The sequence below is a fragment of the Physcomitrium patens genome, chromosome 14 (genome assembly GCF_059467195.1).
Source record: "Physcomitrium patens ecotype Gransden chromosome 14, ASM5946719v1, whole genome shotgun sequence".
In the NCBI taxonomy this organism is placed as follows: Eukaryota; Viridiplantae; Streptophyta; class Bryopsida; order Funariales; family Funariaceae; genus Physcomitrium; species Physcomitrium patens.
Genome location: NC_143423.1, coordinates 13,134,207 through 13,156,192, shown reverse-complemented (window position 1 = coordinate 13,156,192; position 21,986 = coordinate 13,134,207). Strand labels below are relative to the sequence as shown.

General features: G+C 41.7%; 1 protein-coding gene and 1 long non-coding RNA gene across 4 annotated transcripts; both read left to right on the top strand.

The window, feature by feature from the left end:
* The first annotated feature begins 769 nt into the window (after positions 1-769).
* On the top strand, positions 770-3,367 carry LOC149987866 (uncharacterized). 3 transcript variants are annotated; one of them, XR_016506403.1, is made up of 3 exons: positions 770-1,006; positions 1,438-1,539; positions 1,767-3,367. It is a non-coding gene; the product is annotated as an uncharacterized LOC149987866 (long non-coding RNA). The 3 variants fall into 3 exon arrangements; XR_016506405.1 differs by having other exon boundaries at positions 770-1,214; positions 1,438-3,367; XR_016506404.1 differs by having other exon boundaries at positions 770-1,630.
* A 6,508-nt stretch (positions 3,368-9,875) lies between these two features.
* Positions 9,876-12,281, top strand: LOC112291092 (uncharacterized). Its single transcript, XM_024538077.3, has 3 exons — positions 9,876-10,399; positions 10,631-11,288; positions 11,408-12,281. The coding sequence occupies exons 1-3, from the start codon at positions 10,268-10,270 to the stop codon at positions 11,689-11,691; spliced, it is 1,074 nt and encodes a 357-aa protein (XP_024393845.1). The 5' UTR covers positions 9,876-10,267; the 3' UTR covers positions 11,692-12,281.
* Positions 12,282-21,986: the final 9,705 nt, after the last annotated feature.

The following is a 21,986-nucleotide window of genomic DNA, read 5'->3' as shown; positions in this document are numbered from 1 at the left end:
AAAAAAAAAAAAAAAAAAAGAAGACAAACAAATAAGGTAATATGTCTAAAAAATAAGCAAATATGAGCAAGAGAGAGCACCCACACTTTTTTTTTAGATTAAAATAATCCTTTTAATCTAATAGTCCATATCTTATCAAATTTTGAATGTTTTAATGAAAAAAGAAAAAAAAAGGAAAAAAAAAAAAAAAAAAAAAAAAAACTGCTTGATTGAGAATTGTTTGACTTAATTTACCCAGTCCAATTTCTTGTCAAACGTACAACTCTATTGCACCAAAACTCACCATAAAGTACTACCATGTAGACACTTTCGACCAAAACATCTGTTGATTGTGTACATCTAGTGTGAAGGTTGAGCAGTCAATTTTTTCTTCTCCACCAGTCATATTGTTGGAATCCTTTGTCCATTTGACAATCAACCATAGTGTGAAGTAACCCTAAGTGTTGAAAATCCTAACCACATGTGCAAAGGGACCAACCCCATCAATCACCAACAATAGGATTTCAAGCCTCTAAGTATCCAAAACTCTGACTCGTTCACATCTGAACTTACCCAACCAATAAACGAAAAGCCAATCGAAGGATTCCAAGTGTCGTTGGCGAGAGGGGAAGTAGAAATACTGCCACGCGTCCACGAGTGCACAAGTCAGCTTGCAAGCGGGGGGATCAAGTAGGGAGAAGTCCGTGTCCAGGGACGAAGAACGAAAGGACCTAAAGCCGCGACCCGCCACGACCTATGGCCGGCAAGGAACTACCCCGCAGGTACGGGGCAAAGTCCCCCCCCCCTGGAGAGCGCCTGCCTCAGCGCATGGAGCATGAAACTCCACGTCCTTGGAACCCACCTTAAAATTAGGTCGATGCCATTGATTTCATGATTAGCTCAGGCGCTTCTCGGGAGGCTGTGATTTCTAATCCTAAGCCCCGGGGGGCACGTGAACGGAATTAAATACCCCCTTGATCAAGGATTTCTCGATTCGTTGCTTAATTAAGATGGAGTTTAACACCAGGTCTCGCTCTCTCAGAGTGGCAGTTTTGCTATTTCTAGGGACGAGGGGAGTTGGAATTTCACCTGCTCCCGTGAATAAGATCTCGCTCCAGTTCCGAAGCACCATTGGCTTGGGTTAGGATTTTCTGGGGATTCGCTCCGGTTCATCACCTGACGACGACGACGACCGAAGCTAAAATTGTGACTCCACGACTGGGTGTCAGAGAAGGGTATCAGAACTGGAGGGCACATTAAGCCTCTCGCTTATCATTGCAAAAGTGGGGGCAAATAAGGAGAAAGGAGGAGGGGGGGATCCGTTGATCAGATGCTTTTTGTCAAGCCTCTCTCTCAATCTGCACATATGCTTGTTCTGGTAGCCAAAAGCTAAACTTTTTTTTTTCTTTCTGAGGCCCTTGGTTTTCTGTCCTCCTGAGTTTGTGTGATCATGTGCAGTTGCTTGAATTCGAAGTGGAATTTTGGGGCTACAGAGAAGTATATTCGGTCTTTGTTTGTACCTCCCCCCCAACAGTCATGTTTGCATCGGTTTCGTCTAAAGTAAGCCCTAATCTCAGGAGCAACTTCAGGCAAAATATGCTGTTATATTTGGCCGACTTGGTTTCCTCCCAGCAAGCAACAAAACAGAAAGGTTTTCACAGTGCCGTCTCTGTGTATTGGGATTAATCTTGGGATTTTAAATTCATTGATATAACAATACAAAACAAAACAAAATAGCCTTACCCATATTATTGTTTTTTTCTCAACTCTGTTGGAAAATTATACAGTTCCTCTCTCCTGAAGAATACGACAAAAGCTCATGACATTTCTCAAGAGAATTTGTGGTCAAACTCGCATTTTTCAACTGGGTGGATAGTCAACAGAAACGAAGTTCAAGAAAACTCATAAAATAAGATGGGTCAGAAGGGCATGGTGTTTATGTTAATCATTTTTATATTGGTGATACAGCCTAACTGAAGTTAAATAACAATTATCAAATATTTGTTAAATACAGCATCAGTGTCATGCCCATCTCTATGTCACTGGACTAGACTGGACCCCTACTTCTCCTGCTTCTTTTCATTGCAGTGGACTGGATCTTCTCAACATGGTGACACAAAGTCCAGCTACTTCAAGTGGCAAAATTGTTAATTTTTGAAGGGATCCAACACAATACATTGTCACAAACAAGCAGTTGAATAGCTACTGCAAGGCAAAGCCAAAGACTGAGTTTGATGAACACTGTTACAGACAAAAATAAATAGTTCAAAAGTCAACACAGGGAGATTCATTGCTCATACAATTGTCTCAAAACAACAGCCCCATTGTGAGACTATTGTTAAATTGTGGTGGACAAGTAAGACGAGCATGCAGTGAACCTAATATGGACTTCACAAGCTGCTGATGTGTTCAACATCCTGCCAATTGGCATCCCTTGATCTATGCTTTTCAAAATGCTCCACTCACCAACACCACCTTCATGTTTGATAGTCTAAGGGGGGGGGATTAGGGTTACATAGACTGAACCCACAAGATGTTGAAAGAAGTAGTAGAAAAAAGAGGAAAGGAAAGGGGTTGAAGCAATTGGGGCATTGATGAGCTTCACAGACTGTCAAGGAGGAGATGGCAGGAGGAACAGAACCAGTCAAGCTCTCTCATTTATTAGAAAACCTGCTTGGCAAAGGTCAAATTGTGGGCCGTTGTTCTGGGCCTGTTCCAAGGAACCTTTCCCTATGCAGGATTTTTATTTATATTTTTATTTTTTAAAATTAAAAAACTCCACTGGGTAGTATTTGTAATGAGACCAGCGTCTACCATGTCCAGTCATGGATTTATATCCTCTAGCTTTGCTTCTGGAATTTGACCAGCACTTTAAGAGAGATTTGAACATTGCAAGACCCTTCCTGGCACAATTCTCAAAAAGAAAGGCAGCTGTTGCAGTCTCTGACGATCATTTGCATGATTCCAGGAAATTATGCTCCGAAATTCCCCTAGAAAAGATTGACAGCATGCTCGAATTCCAAGGACAATTCAAACTTTGGCATTTCTTATCAAAGAAGGATGTTTTAACATGTGGAAGAAAACAAAATGTGAACATGAAACTGGCGTCCAGTGTTCTAGGAATATATTCAAGCAATTTATCAAAGCCATTGCATGATTCCTGTAAGAAAGATGATCTAATTTTATATGGAGACTTCATGTTCTTTGACCAAAATTTGAAGATAAGTCGGGCAAGAGGTTTGCTGGTAGACTTTATTCTCAAGTGATGATGGACATGAACAACAAAGACTAAGGTGGCATGGTTGTAGGATCCTTCAAAGAGAAACCAAGTGTTATATGCTTTCCTGATAATGGATTAGAATTGGAGTGTGAGGAGATTTTTATTTGATTTTTTTATTTATTACTTTAATATTTTATTCACCAAGTAATATAAAAATACATGTGTGTGTAAGTCAACCCACAGACACACTCTACATGTTAGATACAGCTTTGATATATATATATATATATATATACAAATATCTTCTCATAAACATGCATGCATGCAAATGAAGTTCAATATCATGTCTCAAAATTATGTACTGTGAGAATGAATTTCAAGACATCCAGCAATGCACAACTTAAATTGAGAACAATCATTGATGCATGCTCGTATATATGTGTGTAAGTGTGTATATATATATATATATATATATGAATGTATTTGCAGGAAAAGAAGGTATCAATTCAAACATATACAAATATACTGATAATATACTTTGGATGTGCAGCCTGCAGATACTTTTTTATGAATTTGTGAGATGTGTCTGTGAATGATGTTGGTTAACATCTATGCTTATAGAATTTTCTGAGCAATAAATCACACCCAAAAACCATCTTGAGATTCAACCTATAAGATCATTTTTCATTCAATCTTTCACCAAAATTAATATTCTAAGAAACAAACTACTGCATCGCTTGGTTAGATGATTTAGTTTGATTTCCTCTATTTTTATTTTGAGTGTACGTGCTTAAAAAAAATAAAAAACAAAAAAATGATATCCTGCAATCTCTTTTGTCCTTACAATAAAACAAAGCAGTATGTTGTTTAGGGTTCATTAATCATCGGTTTGTCAATCAACCCAATTCTTATTTTATTTCCAAATTTTAATTAAGCAACAAGCTTGCTTTTGGTGGATGAATTTAGAAAGGCTTTACAAAACAAAAATGGAATGAAGAATGAATACCATATATTGAAAATATGTTACTGGATTCGTGTAGGATTCCTAAGTGTAATTCGCAATTGCACCAACATATAAAAAGAAATCAGATGAGGAAACGTGTAAGAGAACACACCAAATATACATATTTCTCACCGTCGCTGAAAGAGAGAATATTCCCAGAAAATTACGAGAATAAGTTCCTTCCTCTTTTGTCCTCTAACCTCATGTTAGTTAGTATCGAGTGTCATGTGCTGGTGTTCCTGCCACACCGGCGCCCAGTAGACAGCCAGGTTTAGCGTGGACGCTAAGTTTAGAAACGCTGTAGGGGAGGAGGAGGGGGGAGAGGGGGGGAAGAGAGGCACAAGCTGGGGTGACGTTGCTAAATGCCGCTTGAGAATGCATGGATTCGAAGTGCCCCCGTCGCCTGCCCCGCCACGCTACAGTCCCCGCAGCTCTGCGATTGCAAATCGTGCGACAAAAGAGCAAAAGGATCGCGGAAGGAATACCACAAGAATGCGAGACAAAGCCACACCGGGAGAAGGCCATCCCTGGAGGACCCAGGAATGGTACGCCGTGGCATCCCTCTCGGAGCCCAGGTCGACGGAGATTGGACCCTCTCTCTCGCACGCCGTGATACGAATGGTCCCCCATCTAGGCATTCCAGTTGCACAAACTTTGCCGCCCTCGAATCCTTTCCGATGGAAAAGAAAATTCAAAAAGTCAGCAAAACTAACGAGCGTGCCACAGAACCCATTCGCGCTTTTAGTTCGACAACGTTCCTCTTCGTGGGGATGGGGGGGATGCCGCCCTCCGTCATCATAAATGTAGTGCGTGCACACACTACTCTACTGTTCCGTGAGTAGAAACTTGTCGAAGATCCCACAGTAATTATATGAAAAAATGACACTGGCCCGCTGTAATCCACGGTTGTTTGACCCTTTTAATCCTGGAGCCACACTACTGCCGTATATCGGCTCTAGTCTAGTTGTGCGGTTGGGCTTCGTTTCGTGTTTTTTTTTAATTAGTAATTGATGCTGTAACTTCTCGGATGAACTGAGAGGAAAGGTCGGTTCTTCCCAGATACTAGAGGTTAACTTGGTTTCATTAGTCAGCAGACAACCCGCACGAAGGCCTCAGTTCGGTGACGCACGAGCCCTGCGATCAGGAAGCCCCAAGTCTGAGCGCCTTAGATATAATCATCACAATTTTCCCACGGAATCTGTTCATTTTTCAACGTCCAGACTGAGAGGGTCCGTTTTTGGCAACGCATCAGCTCTGGTCGCAGCAGGGTCGACGGCCAACGTGACCCTCCGAAAAGCAATGCTAAATCCAGAGCATAGACTCACGGAGAGCTCTATGTGGGCTAGTGTTGGCTCGCGGGAAACTAGTTTTCGAGAGAGTGCCCAGCGTTCCAATGTTAACCCTGCCTCGCTGCCACACGAGGACCTACATCGGAGATATCTCCGTCTATAGCTAGAGGGCTTCGAAGTCCCCGACGCATCAGTGTGAAGATTCTGATGCTCGATCGACACCCCCACTATTTGTGACCTCGCCAGGCTAGAGATGAAATCGTGTGCTGAAATTTCAGCAAGCTCATTTTATCGTTGTACCACGCCGGTAAGCTTGACGTGCTTCAGTCTTGGCAGATTGGAAGCCACGCCCCTCCCTGCCGTAGCTTTCTGGGAGGTACCCAGGAATACAAAAACGCACATCTCCTTGCCATTTTATCCAGATCTTTGGAGGAGATTCGTGGATTTCCGTGAGGCTGACTTTTTTTTCTTGAGAGATTGGCTAATTCTGCCAGTTTGAATCTATTTTAAGTGTTGCCGAGGCTTTGTTACTTTACTCCGGCGGCGTGCAAGAGCTTTTTGGTTTGTTACTTTTTCGGAACTGTTACCCTGGCCTGTGAAATCGGCACATTTGAATCGGATATTGGTGACGGTCGTCTAGGCTTTGTTTTCCATCACGTCGACGATGAGCGATTGTGAAAAGACGGGCATGACGGGAAACTCGCTCAATTGTGTCCTGCGAAGATTGGAAAATGAAGGTCCAACAGATTACAATCAGTTACCCATTCCTAAAGTTATGTTGCATTAACCAAAAAAAGACCAATTGACCACGTCCCCTGCGTGCAAATTCAATGCGAATTATTCAATTTTTCAGTTGCAGTAATGTCGGCTGTTGTTTTCCATGAAGAATTGAATCAAAACAATGCACTGTAGCAGCAGCCTGCCCGATCGATCGCTGCATCAAATCGACCGACCTTTCCAAGGAATTGTTTTGTAAAAGTAGGCTCTGACCTCGTGTGCATATCAATATCACACAAGATTCATTCTGTTCCTTTGAGAAGAAATAAATATAAGTTTTTCCAACTTCTTGCACCTTTGTCACACAACATTGGTGTCCATGACCTACACTGGCAACATTAAATGACATACATGCCTCTATGGATTAAAACAGATAATTCACGTCGCACGAGATTCATCATGTAACTCATAACAGGAAACCACCTACAATACACGAGTCTCATAATGGAAAACTCAACATGTTTTAAGATCAGCACTGATTCCATTATCTACTAAAGTGGCCATGGCAGGTAAGAACATCGGGCAAATAGAGCTCCTCGTCTGAACTTTCCACCTCTCTCCATGATCTCCTTGTAATCCTAATCTCATACACGTTCATAATTACAAATGCGATCAGGGATTAAGATTAGCAACTAAACCTCTAGAATTCCTTTCTCTGCTGCAACTTTGAATGGAAACGGCCACATTTATTCCAAATTCCTAACCTCCCAGCTACTTAGCGTGAAAATTGATCAGGTTGTCAGTGTTTCAGAACCGAGACCATGCAATATTTAGCGGTGAAAGCTTTTGCGAGCGGCTATAAACATGAGATGAATTAATTTCCTGTGTGCTGCGGCCCGAATCAGGACTCGCCCTTTGGGTTCCTTAAGGAAGCCCAAGGATCCTGCCACGATGGCCAAGCCTCTGCCATATTACCTTTTTCTCAGACCCAAAATTGGACCAGCTATGGGAAAAGTGAATTTACAACCTGCCAAGTGGGTCGGAGGACGTGCATTAGCGGGCTTCAGCTTCGCATTAATGGAATTGGCGGAGGGGTTCGGAATTCCTCCCCCGGGCATCGAACATTTGACCCAAGGGTCGGATATGGTGTCGTCAATTTTCACTTCTTTAGGCAGAGTGATCAGATGCCGCTCCTTCACGAGTTTACGTGGCGGGCTAGCATGAATGCACTGGCCCCCAAGGGGAAACCACAGCAAACTTGGCGAGGGCCTAAACTTGGTTTGCTCTGCCGGAATGACGCTAGGGTGCTCCACTTGGAAACTATAATTGACGTAGTAGTAATCACTGTGTACCCCTAGCTCCTCCAACTTTAGCTTCTTCCATGTCCTCTACAGTTAAAAAGTAATTCGTGGGCTTGGATCGTATGCGTTTCTGTGCGTTTTCTGCACTCTCTGCTTCAGTGATTTTCTTCCGTTTCTCCAGCGGAACTTCGAGGTACAGTTGAATACTTGCCCAGGAACCTGGAAACTCCCGCACTTAAAAATCATGTTCTACTGCACAGGTACTTGCGGCACCGTCGAGGCTTTTACCGGCTGTGAGCAGTGTTCCAAGTTTTAAAAGCTTGCATCAGTGTATTTCTTCGTGTCAGGGGGATCACTCCCAGTGAACATAACTTACTTTCCCATCCTTTTAAGACCCCCTTCAGGTGCAATCTTATGAAAATTCGGTGAGAATGACAGGGGGTGGACCCGGAAAATGCTGTTCTGTTACACAAGTGAAGAACATGGAGCACAATGCTCACATAACAATGCGTACTGAATCAATGGGGAGGTTCGAGAAGAGTTATCACAATCACGTGATCGGTCATGGATCATATGTGATGTTGCGATTTCGGGCCAACTTGGTGTGTTCCAGCTCATCGAGCAAGGAATGTGAGAATTTGTGCGCGGGGTGGGTCAACAAGCACGTCATCATCCATTATGTCACTGTATATTTATTCCTTTCCTTCTAGATAACCATTAGTTTCAGAAATGATAGCTATGAAAGATGGATATTTGGTTTACCTCCACGGCTCTCTCCAGATTTTACGATCATGCAGTTCGGCAGGTTGATTGAAACCGGAGAATCATTGAGCTGTGACCACAGATTCAACGCACGTTTGAGGAGGAGCCTGACAAGCACTAATGGGGCGGATGTCTTTACACGGGATGTGGTTTCCAGGAACCCAAATCCCTTGTGACGGTCTTTGCCGCTATGGTCTCAGCCTCTCGACGTCACTGCTCTCACGATATAGATGAGCAGCAAGCAAAGCCCCACCACTACCCACAACACAAAATAAGCTTAGATAACTGAAATAAATTAGTGCAAGATTGAGGAAGCGGATCATATGAACCCAGCAGCATTTCACAACCGGAAGCCTATGGTTTGCAATAACCGAGTTAACTAAATACATCGGTGAACTTGTGAGCTAATGGAGTAATCAACAATCAAAAGTAAGTGATTGGTGGGTAAAGTTGCAGTGGGAATAGTGTGGTATGTATCCACGCGTGTGAATACGGTTTGGTGTATATAGCATATCAGCAAAAGAAATGTTGCGTGTTCTTCATTTTCATCTCTTCATTATCTTCATATTTATTCCTATTTATGCTTTTTATGAGTACGATTTTTTTTTTGTGCATATCATTTTTTGTTCAAGGAGAAAAAAAAAGAAAAAAGAAGAAAAGGGTACTCCGTATTACCTAACAGATTATTCAAAATAACTCAAAACAAAAAAGTATATATATATATATATATATACACATATGTTTTTTTCTTCTATGGATAGATTGAAAATCATAACACTCCCAAGAACATCCTAACATTTTTACTCAGGTCCCATGCTCATAAACTCCAACTCATCAATTAAATTATAAATTATTATTTTGTTAGAATTCATTGCTCATGATTTCCGTGTAATGAATGCTAGGCTGGACACTACAAGCAAACCCCTTATTACAGTTGACTTAGAACCCATATTTCCATCCGTTTCTGTGGCATGGTGTATGCGAAGGACAACAAAATGTCACATTGCACAGATCAAACCAGCAGAGAACGCTTCAATAAATTGACTCCTATTAACTACCGCGCAACTAAATTAAAGAAAGTTGCCAAGTCGAGGGGACCTGGCAACTCAAGGAAAGATGCCATGACTCCTCACAAGGAGGTCCAAATCAAACTCTCACTCCGTCGTGTTAAATTGGTGTTAGTTTTTTCTATGCATTGTAAGCACGAAGGGTTCCCGCTGGTAGATGAGCCCGCCTGGTAAAGCCACGCAGAGGGAGTTCATCCGGAGAATTGACTGCCGCCATGGTGCGGGAGAAATAGCGACCAGTTCCCTCGGGGCACCCACACTGCAAGAGAACTCTATGAGTCCAGTGTTGAGCTGAAGCCCCCCCCCCCCCAACCAAGCCTACGTCCACAGTTCCAAGAGCCTAGACACAAGTCTAGGCGCCGCTCTAGGCTAAGTGTAGCTTGAGTAGGAGGAGGGAGGAGTCGAGGGGAGTGGAGGGGTCGCGGAGTGACATGCGTGCATAAAGAACGACATTATCAACCGACTGCGAATCCACTTTCTCCATCCACGACGTTCTCCTAGTTGTCTGATTCCCGAGACAGATCCCAGACTCATCCCTCACGTTGATGCAGTCTCACCGTTCGGCAGACTGAAACTCGATGCACGGGAGAAAGAGTTTGAGAGAGCGAGAAGGGTAGAAAAGATTCGGCGGCCGTAGTATGATCGCCGTGACTTGTTCAAGGATCGAGATCAGTGTGACTAGTCTAGTGGAGGTAGAGAGAGGCAATCGTGGCGTGTAGAGGAAGTTGAAGTGCAAGTTTGGGATTGAGTGCTAGTGTTGTGTGCTTGGTGCCCAGTACTGTTGCATTAGTCCCTGGTGTTAGTTTCGGGTAGCTCTGAAGTGAGGGATTGGAGAGAGAGGTGGAAGTGGAAGTTTGGTTTCAAGTTGAGAACAGGTATTAGGAGGCTGCGAGTGGCAGGTGAATTTATTGGTGATCACCTGGGGTGATATGGGTATCATGCTGCGGGAGAGAGCTCAAGAGGCGCCCCTGATGGTACAAAAGTGGGGGGGCTATGTCTGCGGGGATCTCCAGCCGGAGCCGCAACTGCCCAGCGGTTGGGAGAAGTGCCTTGATTTGAAGGTGTGCACCAAAGACTTATATCTTGTGGAATTTGTTTCTGGTGACTGAGAGTGAAAGTAGATGGTGGTGTGAAATTTTCCTTGAATCATCGAGTTTTGTGATGATGAGGGTGGCATTGATGTTAGACTACTTCTTCGGGTGATTTGAATATGCAGTTTGGGGCCGATTGGGTGAATAATATGGTGGAGCCGTTTTTTGATTGTGTGTGTTTTTTTCGTGTATCGATCGCAGTCTGGTCTCATCTACTTCAAGGATTGGAACTCGGGAATTCTGACCTACAGAGATCCACGCCAAGCGGTTCCCTCTACTGCGCAGCGCATCGGGTTGTTGTCTATCTCTCTCTCATCTGAAAACGAGAAGGCCGTGAAGTCGTCCAGCAATGCCGGTGAAGAGGTGGGCAAGAAGTTTAAGCGGACTGCAAATACTGCTCAGGAAGAGCAGCCAGCGGGGCGCGCGTGGGCACTAACTACGGCACAGATAGTGAGCGACTCCGATTCTTCAGACCGCGAGACCACTTCCATGAGCATGGACGAAACAAACGACCAGTCTCTGGAATTGACGCTCAACCTGCCAGGAACAGCTATCAGGCCCTCGTCCTCCAACCAGGAGGACAGCGTATGCACCATGGAGAAGGTCCGCAGTGCTCTTGAGAGATCTCAGTGGCTTAAACCCCCGCAACATCAGAAGAAGAGAGCCGCTTGCAGCTCTGGAAACAACATCTCCGAAACTCTCTTCACGGCACTTTCGCTCCTGTCTCCACGGCCCTCATCCTCTCTAGAATCCAATTCACTCGGGCTACAATACTCCACATGCTCCAAATCTGCGTCCCCATCCACATCCCATTGCTCCTCCGAGGGCTTCACGTCGCCCTCCGTCATGAGCCATCAAGGTACCGTCAGTTCACAAGCTCTAAGACTTCTCGTTTCGCGAATCTTGACGGGTTTGTGCATCGTTTGTGGAATTGTTGGAGTTAATTCTGGAAGTCTCACGATTTTGTTTGCATTTCAGGTGACGAGGAGGAGGTGCAACAGCCACGCACTTGCGGAGACGTAGGTGTCAAGAGTCAGGTTGTACCTGAGAAGTCTGAAACCCTCGCGCATGCAGAAGTGATGGTGACTGTGGGATGCAAGAGCTGCTTCATGTATGTGATGCTGTCCAAGTCGCACCCTAGCTGCCCCAAGTGCGGAAACGCCGACGTGCTCCTTGAGCTCCCGTCTACCATATACCCCTCATTGCCCAAGAAGCAACGAATAACGCTTGACAGTCCTACTTGGAACTGGTGCTCTGCTTGAGTTCACACCTTTCGCTTCAAAGCAGTCATAACCATTCTACTCTGATCCCTGATTTCATGAAACTACCAGTTGGTGAATACCTATCGAATTCGAGAGCGGATTCCAGCATCCACAGCCAGATTATGCTGAGAGAGTTAATCAGTTCCTGGAGTATAGAGCACAACGGATAAAAACTGAATTCCTCCTTGACATGGATATCTCTTTGCAGTTGCTGCCTCTCTGCGGACTCTTTGGGGGTTGTAGTGTTTACTGATCACTGCAGGTCGAGCTTGCACGGAAGTCTATGCAGTTGGCCCTCAATATGTCACATGCAGACTTGAGGCTACTCTTGTGGGAGCTTGACAGCGTGAAACTATGCCAGTTTCCGATATTTGTACATTAGTACTCATTATAGGAGATGATGTTTGCGTTCCTATCTTAGACTAGACAGGACCGACCAAATTGGTCGATACAGGAGTTTTAGATACTTTCAGGTTCTCAGCTTGAGTGATGAAAAGTTCGAGGAATTTAAATGTAGGCATATTCTTTTAGGCTGGACGATTGAAGCCAGACAATACAATTGAACACAACTCTGTTCAAACTTTTCTTTATCTCCCAGCTTTCACACATCTAGCATGCTTCTCTTTCGCCGTGATTCTTCATTTTGGCTTTCTGGATGATAGAAGATTTAATTGCGATGCTATGTTTGCATCCTTGTCACCCTGTAAACAAAATGCCCTTGAACCGCGAGTTCACGCTGCATGCGTACTTATCAAGCATGATTATCAATAACTGGCAAGGGAACAGCGATGCAATACGTATGATTCTGTAATCGTCTCTTTCTTTGTATGATTGCTTGCTGTATGCCAATGGCATTGGATGGCTGCACTCTCGAAGGTAGTGGCAGATGTGAAGAGCATAATCACTCTTCACAGAAACTAGTAATCTGGGGAGTGTGAGATATGAGGACATGGCATGTGCAGGCAACAAACCTCTGAACAGAAAATGTACGTTGAAATATTTGCTGGACGTGACCCTGTTAAGCTCTAGCTGTGTCCCATGTCCACCGCGGCGTTACTATCGTGTACCTGGGGAGGGCGACACTCGAATCATTGATAGTGATGGGTTTGACATATTCCTTCACGCTCAGTCAATGACTGCTGAGGCTGAACCTTGTAATCCATCGCCTCTTCGTGGAACATGGAAGTCATCTCAGCGTCATGGCTGAAGTGGCTGCAATCTCCTTGCCTCGCAGTTCCTTTTCAGTTAAACATCTTCATTCCTTGTAAATGTACTTCTCGAAGGTTTTGCATCAGCCTTTCAAGTATCGCACCTTGCGACGTGTACGCTCGACGTTTCGTATTTTATTGATTGTAGAATAGTTCGAGTGGTGATACTGCAAGGTTTACAAACAAATTAACAAGTTGATGGCCGGAATTAGTCATCAGTGTTGGCTTTTGTTAAGTGTTGAAGCTTTCATTGCGATTTCACTCCTGATTGTGGCTTTTTCTTTTAAGAAGAGTGGAGTGAAGGAGATTGGAACAGGATTCATTGCTATGATTCTGCGTTGTTAACAATGGGTTGTGTTGTCGTTACAAATCCAGATTTGGTACAACATGCTTCAACATCGTCAGAGTGCATAACGAGATGCTTCTCAAGGGTGTGCTTCTCTGTGATAACGAGTAAGATACAAATTCTCTGCAAGCGATCTCTACCGACAACTCTTCAGGGAGAAGCTTTATTTGCTTAATCCAGCTATTTGATGTTCTGCATGATTCATACCGGGAGTTGGCTTCTGTGGAGGTACGTGTACATTTACCTTTTATGAACTAAAAATTATGTGGATCTCGGTGAATCCCACTGAAACAAGGTCGAGAACCTCTTCATATACAAAACTAAGTCGGTGTTCCATCGCATTCAACTCAGGCATGAGTTCCTGACCAGTGCACATCACCACATGGATGCCCATGGCCGTGTTGGTTCGCTCTTTAATCAACTCGTGATCATCACTTCCGTCCTTTCATGAAAGTAGTTGACTGATCAGAGCAACCTGTGGCCGGCCATGGCCGAATAATGGCATGGATTCACTCACCCAGATTTCCTCTTCCATATCAGAGTGGGTAGCAATTACTCCCTATTGTAACACTTTCTACTCTCGCAAGTATCCATCACTTTAAAATTCCAAGTTTTGTTCGAATTCCAATCCAGCTTGACAGTCCTTGGCCGGAGAAGTCGCCCAAATTTGGTGCGGAATAATGCTCGTTATCATCTACCCCTCGCATTTTTATTAGCAACATCTCCTTCAATCATGGGCTAATCTGATTTTCGGCCAGTTGATGGAACCCACCCGATCGTCAAGGTAAGACTTGATTCCACGCCCTGGCTGTGAACCCTTACCCCCCCCCCCCAAAACCCTAGGACATCTTTATCAATCGAAGGTTTCGTGATTATGTCGGAGTTCAGCGTCACGATAGGAGGAGGGTCTTCAATGAACTCCAACGTCGCCATAAGGGAGCAATTCATGGCGATTAAATAGAACTCCTCGACAGTAATTCCACGATGTGATCGACCATCTGAGACTTCCGCTATTCAGGAAACAGGGAAAGCTTGCAATTCACCACCCAAGCCATCACCGAGTCGTAACCCCTTACTACGTGGTACCGCGGTTTAATTCACAACAAGAAGCGATTGATCTCATCAAGTCTTGGAAGTGAATATATTCAGCCCCGAATTCCCAGCAGACTCTCATTCATTCAACGTCCCCCTCGGAGCGTAAATGGCAACAGGAGGGTAGTGGCAGCTATCCCATCGGCTCTTGAAGATGGACTCAGGCAAGATGCACGGCCGCTGCCTAAATTACACCAACGAACATCAGCCTTCACTAGATTAGTAACACCGCTTTGAATTACCCCTTTATTGCGTGACTTTGCTTCACGATAATAATGTTCTCCCACAATCACCACCAGGTCCCCCCCCCCCGTCCACCTTCATTACAGAGTTGGTGAACTTGTCATTTCAAACCGTTTCCTGCGTAATTGCTGATTGCTTGCTGTTCGTTGAGATCGGTGTTGCTCTGTATCGCAACAGGAAAGGGGCGCAAACGAGGAGCAGCAGCAGCAGCTACTGACCCGTATCACATTTTGGTGATGACCCAGCTTCAATCTTATGAATGCTTGAGAGGCTTATCTCCCTCTCTCCCACAGTATGCCATCTCCACATCGACTAAACATTCTGCCGAAGGGCGACGACACTGCTGCATCATCGTGATCATGCCCGCGACTGATTATCAAAGTGGTGGCAACTTAATGCTCTCCCCCCACCCCCTCTTATTGCTTGACCACAACCTCTGATTGCTCACCGTAATGCTCCATCCCAATTGATTCATCTCCACACCACCGCTCCGCCCCCTCATTAATATGCCTCAACAGCCGTGATCAGCAGCTCAGACATGCAAGAGATTCCTTTGCACCCAGTAACTGAAACAACCCACACAAAGAGCCCCTCAATGAATGTCCTCCTGCCTGCCCTGCATGCCTCCTCCTCCACTGCCATACCCTTGTGCCACCTGCAGTAATGCATCTCATTAATCCGCGACAACGACGCTGTTGCGGTAAATGATGCAACCATGGCATCAAATTATGAGCAAAACGCAGCGTAATCCACAGACGATGATGCATGTGACGCCTTGCTACTGCTACTGCTGGCTTTCCTTCTTCTTTACCAAGAGGATTTGTGCATTGATAGATAACCACCACCAGCGTTGGCTTCTTCCGGATTTATCATTTGGCTTGTCATAGATCGCACGTCATGATAATGAGCACGGTAATTATGGGCTAACTGAACTGGGGCCAGTGGATTAAGCAGTGATTAGTGTGAGATTGCGTGCCACTGCGTCTTAAATGTGTGTGTGCTTATGGCCCCCCTTCTTCCCTCTCTGCTGCTGCCCCCCCTTATTGTGCACTTTTGCTGTATAATCTGTGTTGATTACGACATGAAGTTGAGCTATGGATTAATCGGTCCCCACCAGGTTGCTTGACCGTGAGATTGGATTCAGCTTTTGAGGCTTCATTTATGGGCTCCATGTTCGTGTAACTTCCTTTGTTGCATGCAGTTTTCAAGGTTTGTGAAGTGCATTTTGGGGCCATTATGGTGATGATTTTTTAGGAAGATGGTGATAGAAAACAGTTCCTTTGGGGGGTAGCACTGTGATTGTGTATGTGGACTGTGGATGTGGATTGAAATTGTGTTTATGGAGGTTATTTCAATCTAAAAAAAAGGTCAAGGTTTGGAAGATGGGTTTGAAATTAGTTTAATAGTAGAAAGCAACTTGGCCTCATCAACTCATGCTTACTTTCCCAATCTTTGTATCTTTGTAATAGTGCAACCCTAGATTTATTACTTTTTCTTGGTATTTCTATAACAACATGTGAAAAGAAATTTGATAATAAAACTAGTTTTGTATTAAAGAAAGGAACCATCTATCCTTGAATAGTTCAAAGAAATTGTTAACAATCTAATAACATTAGACAAGAATATCATGTAAATATATATATATATATATATATTCAAGCTGTTTATTATTGGTGAATTATTTTACAGAATTTAGAAGCAATGCAATGTGAAGATCTTAAAAGAAAAAAATAAAATTTTCACAAAAATAAAAATGGAATTAAAAAATATACAGAATCGTCTCATGGATTAAAATAGGAATTATTAAAAAGTCAAAAAAATCCATTACTCTTTCAATTTCCAAATCTAATTTTATTCTAAATCTATAAAATTAAATTCATTTAAAAAAATTTAAATTTTAAAGATATAAATATTATAATTTCATTTATGACTAATAAAAGAAAAAATTATTATTATTATTATTATTATTGTAAAAGCTAATAAATGAATGAAATAAGAATATTATTTTTTTATTTTTTTACTTCATGTTAAAAATTGTAGCTATTTACTTTTAAGTCTAGTTTTTAAATTTTATTTGATATACATATATGTATATATATTAATAACTTCTTTTTACTATATATATATATATAATCATGTTGATGTTTCACAAATTTTGGTGTTAAAACTTGATGTCATGTCTAAATTGTGCCAAAAAAAATATATAATTAATTAGAAAAGACAAAAACTCAGTGAATTTGATAGGTTCTTATTTTTCAGTGTATAAATTAGTATATTTTTAAATTAAATTTGTAAATATTTATTTCATTAGAAAAATCGTCAAATTGATTTTACTACTTTTATTTATTTATTACTTTCAATCAAATAAACTTGTAATTGTTTCTAATATGTGTAGACATTATGCACATGTCTTAAAAATATAGAAATGTATACAAGATATACATATTCATTTTAAAATTGGATCTATGATTATTATTATTATTATTGTTATTGTGTATGTATACAATTCAAAACAATGCCATTTCAAATACTTGGGTTTTCAATGAATAATTTATGCTTTGTATTTGAAGTTTTTTCAAAAGCACTTAGTAAACTGAATTTGTTAGAAAGTGTGTTCAATTCTTTGTTGCTCAATTATATGTTTACAGTCAAAAAATGAAACAGATTTTTTGAATGTATTTATGCTTTGTTAAGGAATGATTTATGCAAGACGTTTGGAATTAACCTGAACTCATCACTAAAGTAGGTCCTATCACGTAATATAATGATCCACACTAAAGTAAAATTGTTAAAATCATAAATTGTGAACCAGGCTACAGTTTTATTACCATTCCTGTCGACAGCAAAGATTATGGATGATGTTTAGTAGATGATAACAGACGCCTCCACATCCATTCATCCTTCAAACAGAATGAAGGCTGGGTGGGTCTCGTTCTGGATCCTGGAAATGTTTATGAATACCAAAGATGCCATTCAGATGAACGGAATTGCTTCCAATGTATTTTTTTAACCATTTTGATGCTGCACTGTATGTATCATGGAGCTCATTGAAGGAACTGCACCCACAATTCCAAACCCTCATAATATGGTCAAATCCTACCATTTGACCATATACCCCCTAATCCCCTTCATCATATATATATATATATATGCATACTCACACACACATACAATCAATTCTTCCACACATCACACTTACTTGTTATATCCATCATTATTTCAGATATATTCATATAAGTGTGAGATATATGTGTGTAACCTCTCTCTCTCTCTGTGTATATATATATATATATATATATATATATGTGCAAATATTTTATTTACTTGTCTTTCATGTTTAATACATCATACAAACCTATAAACATATAAGTGTGTGATATATGAGAGTGTATTGATATATATAAAATACTCAAAAGTTGCAAAGAAGAGGAAGGGTTATGACTAAGATCTAGTGTGTCACAAAATCTGGGTGGTAGCAATGCAATGTGGAACAGCACCAAGTACAAATGTCCCCCACTACCCCCAAAAGGAATTGAATAAGGGGGTGTAACCAAGTGGAATTGATATAGATGCTCACTCTCTATGCAAGCTTGCCGGCGCCCCTTCCTTGGCTCTCTGGATCAAATAATGCCATTAATTAATCTTGCAAATTTGTATACATTCAAAATTAGCTGAAGTGAAGAAGACTATGTGAGGAGGAAGAGGGGAACATGAAGGACCATTCCCCTACAAAATCAATCTTTGTAGACTCAATCAATCTTTGTGGATGCAAGTACACACAAAGCAAGAGGTGAGGGTGGCATCAATGAAGCAAGGAGAGATTTCAAACAAACCAACCTTTTGGGCATTGTCAAAGGTACATGTTATATTGTGGTGGATGGAGTATGTTCCCCACTACTTGTATGCTTAAATGCTTCCCATTGAATGTGTCATTAGGGCTAAAAAAAATATGAAAATAAAATAAAATAAATGAATAATGGGATTGAAAAATGTTTCTTACAAAAGAGCTAATGTAGTTCATCATCTTTTTGTGTGTTTTGGAAGTTAAAAGTTTGTTCAATGGTTTTGTGTGGCAAAATGGATTAAAGTTTACTGTGGAGGTATAGCTCCTGGAGTGCTAGATCTTGTAATCAGAACCCAAATGACCATTCTGTGCATGGACAAAATACTTGGTGTTGCAAGGCTTTTTGTGTGGATGTGTTGGGAACCCTAGAAATGTGTACATTGTTTTTTAGGCTCAACAAACCCTAAAAAGTATGAATAACAAGGGATGGGTTGTGAGCTCTTTTGCAAGTTGTGGGTTGAGGTGTTGAATGATGGCTGACATGGCAACCTAATTAGCCAATACTTTAATTAATTCTGCAAAAACACAATGTGGTAAGTTCCTGACACAGTCGAGTGTACTTATTATTCTATAATTAACTTTCCTTTGGCAAATCATGCATTGGTCCAGAAAAATGCTCTTTATTCCACTGATGGGGAATGAGAGTAGCTCTTGGGTTGGAAAAAATTGATTTGGGTGGCACCGGCCTTTGGCTTTGCATTGAAAATGGGGTTGGAAGTATTTGAAGAAAGTGCATTTGCTGTTTAAGACAGATATGCACATTCCGGAGGACACGCTATTTTAGAAAATAGTGTAGGCGAACAGTTTTTCTTTTTCTTTTCCGTTTTTTTCTTCTTCCTTTCTCTATTGCTCTTTTTTCCTGTTTGAGGAAAAACCTGCTCTGTCTTTTTAAAACAACCCTTTGAAAGACCCCTATACCCCTCCAATCACACTCTAGAAAAATTTGGATTTTTAACCAAAATTGAAAGGGGAGAAAAGAGGAAGAAGAATGAGCAAAGAAAACAGTACAAATAAATGTTTAATATATAACGCATGTTGCATATCTATATATATATATATATATGTATATCACATCCATTAGTTTTTTTTTTGAATTGATTTTTAATTTCTGATTTTTTTTTTTCATTGAATGGAAATGGGTACACCTTGGCAAGGGTTAATGTGCCATGTTCACATGACTTGAAAGTTCAACTGTAGCTTGAGGAAATGGCATGGACAGTAACTATTTCTCCCTAGCAAAGTTAAGCTCTTCGGATGAACTTAAGGGGACGAAGTTAGAGAGTATGACGCTGTGGTATTCTCATTATTAATTTACTGTTATTGTTATGGGCCATGCTTTAAGAGGGGGCTTCAAAATGGGTGGAGTGGGGCATGGGGGTGGCAACCATAAAGACTCCTGCACTGAATTTGGACACCATGCTATAAGAAGAACCAACATGCAGAAGTATAGAAGAGGAGCCCAGGCCCAGCCCCACTTAAAAGCACTAACTCAACCAGCCTATCCTGGTTCCAAAGCAATGTGGATTGCAGTGGAAAAGAGTGTTCATTCCAGGGTGCCAGGCTCCCCCCTTTCAAGGGAATGAGTCATTAACTAAGGCCCAATTCAGGGATAACCATGGTTAATAGCAGGAATCTGTGGGGGGCTTGATTCCACAGGCCATGTTGCTTGCCCAGAATGGGCACAGAGACTGCAAGTATACAGTGACACTCAATATGCCCTTCCCCGGCTCCATGCTAAGTGGGGGACTTCATAATAGATGGGGTTGAGGTGGCAAGGGGGGGGAGGGGAGGCAACAACTCACATGAATATTGCAATGGGGGGCGGCACTGCACAACACAACCCTTGTCTCGCTGACCCCCCATCCAAGACTGTTTTTTTTCTTCTTCTTCCCTTGTTTGAAAAATCCCAGCATTCTGAGCATATTTGTAGGAAGCTTCTTCATGAGATTTTGGGGGGTTTGACCTGTGCATTAAGGGGATAGATATCCGTTTAGAAAGCAGGCAGACAAAGCAGAAAATGCAGCAAGAGCGAGGTGGCCTGGCTGGCAGTGCTTTTGGGATTTGGCCCCAGTTGCAAAAACAAACTATACAGGGCAACAAGAGGCAGCTCCTCATAATCCTCTCCATTAACTTAATAAAACCCCACAATAATAAACCCCCTCCTCCTCCTCCTCCCCCACCCCCCACTAAACACTGTGCTCATTATTGCATTGGCACACACACACACACACATATACACACAATGATAATAATATTATTAATACTGCTCCTTTCTTCCCTAAAAAGTTTCAAGCCCCTTCAAGACTACCCATCCAAAATGGTGCCCCCTCTCTTCAAACCCTTCATCTAATGATAGATCATAACCCAGCAACTTGTGCTGTCAGCTGCCAGAAGAACACTCACCCCTCACTAATGTCCAAGTAAGCAATCCCATATGGTTGTGGGCATTGACATGCGCCATGCTTTGCAAATGTGAAGCATAAAATGAGCTTGGATTTTGGTGAAGTTTGGATTTATGTGAGCTGGGTTTTCTTCTTTTTCTTCTTTTCACAGGTGATAATTTTTATTTTTTTGTAAAAGTTGTGTTTCTTGTTTACTTATTTGGTTAGTAGATTGGATGATGGTGAATGGACTGGTTAAATTTGTTGATGAAAATGAATTACATGGTGTAGAGTGGGGAGAAGGGGATAGAGTGAGAGGCTGTAGCTGGCAAAGGTCTGCCATGACATTCAAAAGGAAGGGTGCCTTCAATTGAATGAGAACATGGAGCTCATATCTGTGGACATGATGGGAGGCAATATATACTGAGAGCTACATGATGCTTGCACAAATATGAATATTGAATTTTGAGAGATAGAGGGAGATCATGGCATTTCAACTAATTACATCAATGGTGGGTGTTGAACCCTGGGTTGCGATTTTTAAAGAACATGCATGGAAATTATAACACAGAAAAGGAACAGCATAAATAAAAAGAGGTTTGTACTTTGCACCCCCCCCCCTCCTGTGACCATCATGCCATGGATGATTTTTTATATTTTTTTGTATTTTTTTAAAGCATATGGATATGTATTGGAGGAAAATCTGGAAGAAAAAGATGACAAAGAAAATAATATTGATGATAAACTGCCATCCTTTCTTAAAAATATAACGTGTATGAAAATGAGCACAACTTCTATTATTCCCTTTTCTTAGTATTTACTTATTTACATGCACACTCACTCACTCACTCACTCACTCACTTCTATTTATTTTCATTTTCATTTTTTTACCATAATCTCAAAATTTAAGCTCTTGTATAATTTGTGTTTATTACTGCAAAGTTACCACAAAGCTTGTTTTTAGTTGTTTTGTTTTGTTTTCTTTCTCCATCATGGCATTAGTAGGAAACAGTGAGAAATTTATTGGAAGAGCACCACACATAAAAGGTGGTGTAAGAATGTTCTTATAAACTGAAGGCCTCATTCTGATAATTGTCATCATGGAAACTGTCTCTGCACAGAGTTATGTGATTTCAATAAATGGCAGAGGCAAGGGTTAAAAAGAAATTGTCCATCCTTAT

Excerpts from the sequence above, each read along its gene's own strand:
- LOC112291092 (XM_024538077.3), top strand. The coding sequence starts at position 10,268 with ATGGGTATCATGCTGCGGGAGAGAGCTCAAGAGGCGCCCCTGATGGTA. Across the intron at positions 10,400-10,630 it reads AGAAGTGCCTTGATTTGAAG|TCTGGTCTCATCTACTTCAA; the intron begins GTGTGCACCAAA and ends TATCGATCGCAG. Across the intron at positions 11,289-11,407 it reads CTCCGTCATGAGCCATCAAG|GTGACGAGGAGGAGGTGCAA; the intron begins GTACCGTCAGTT and ends TTTGCATTTCAG.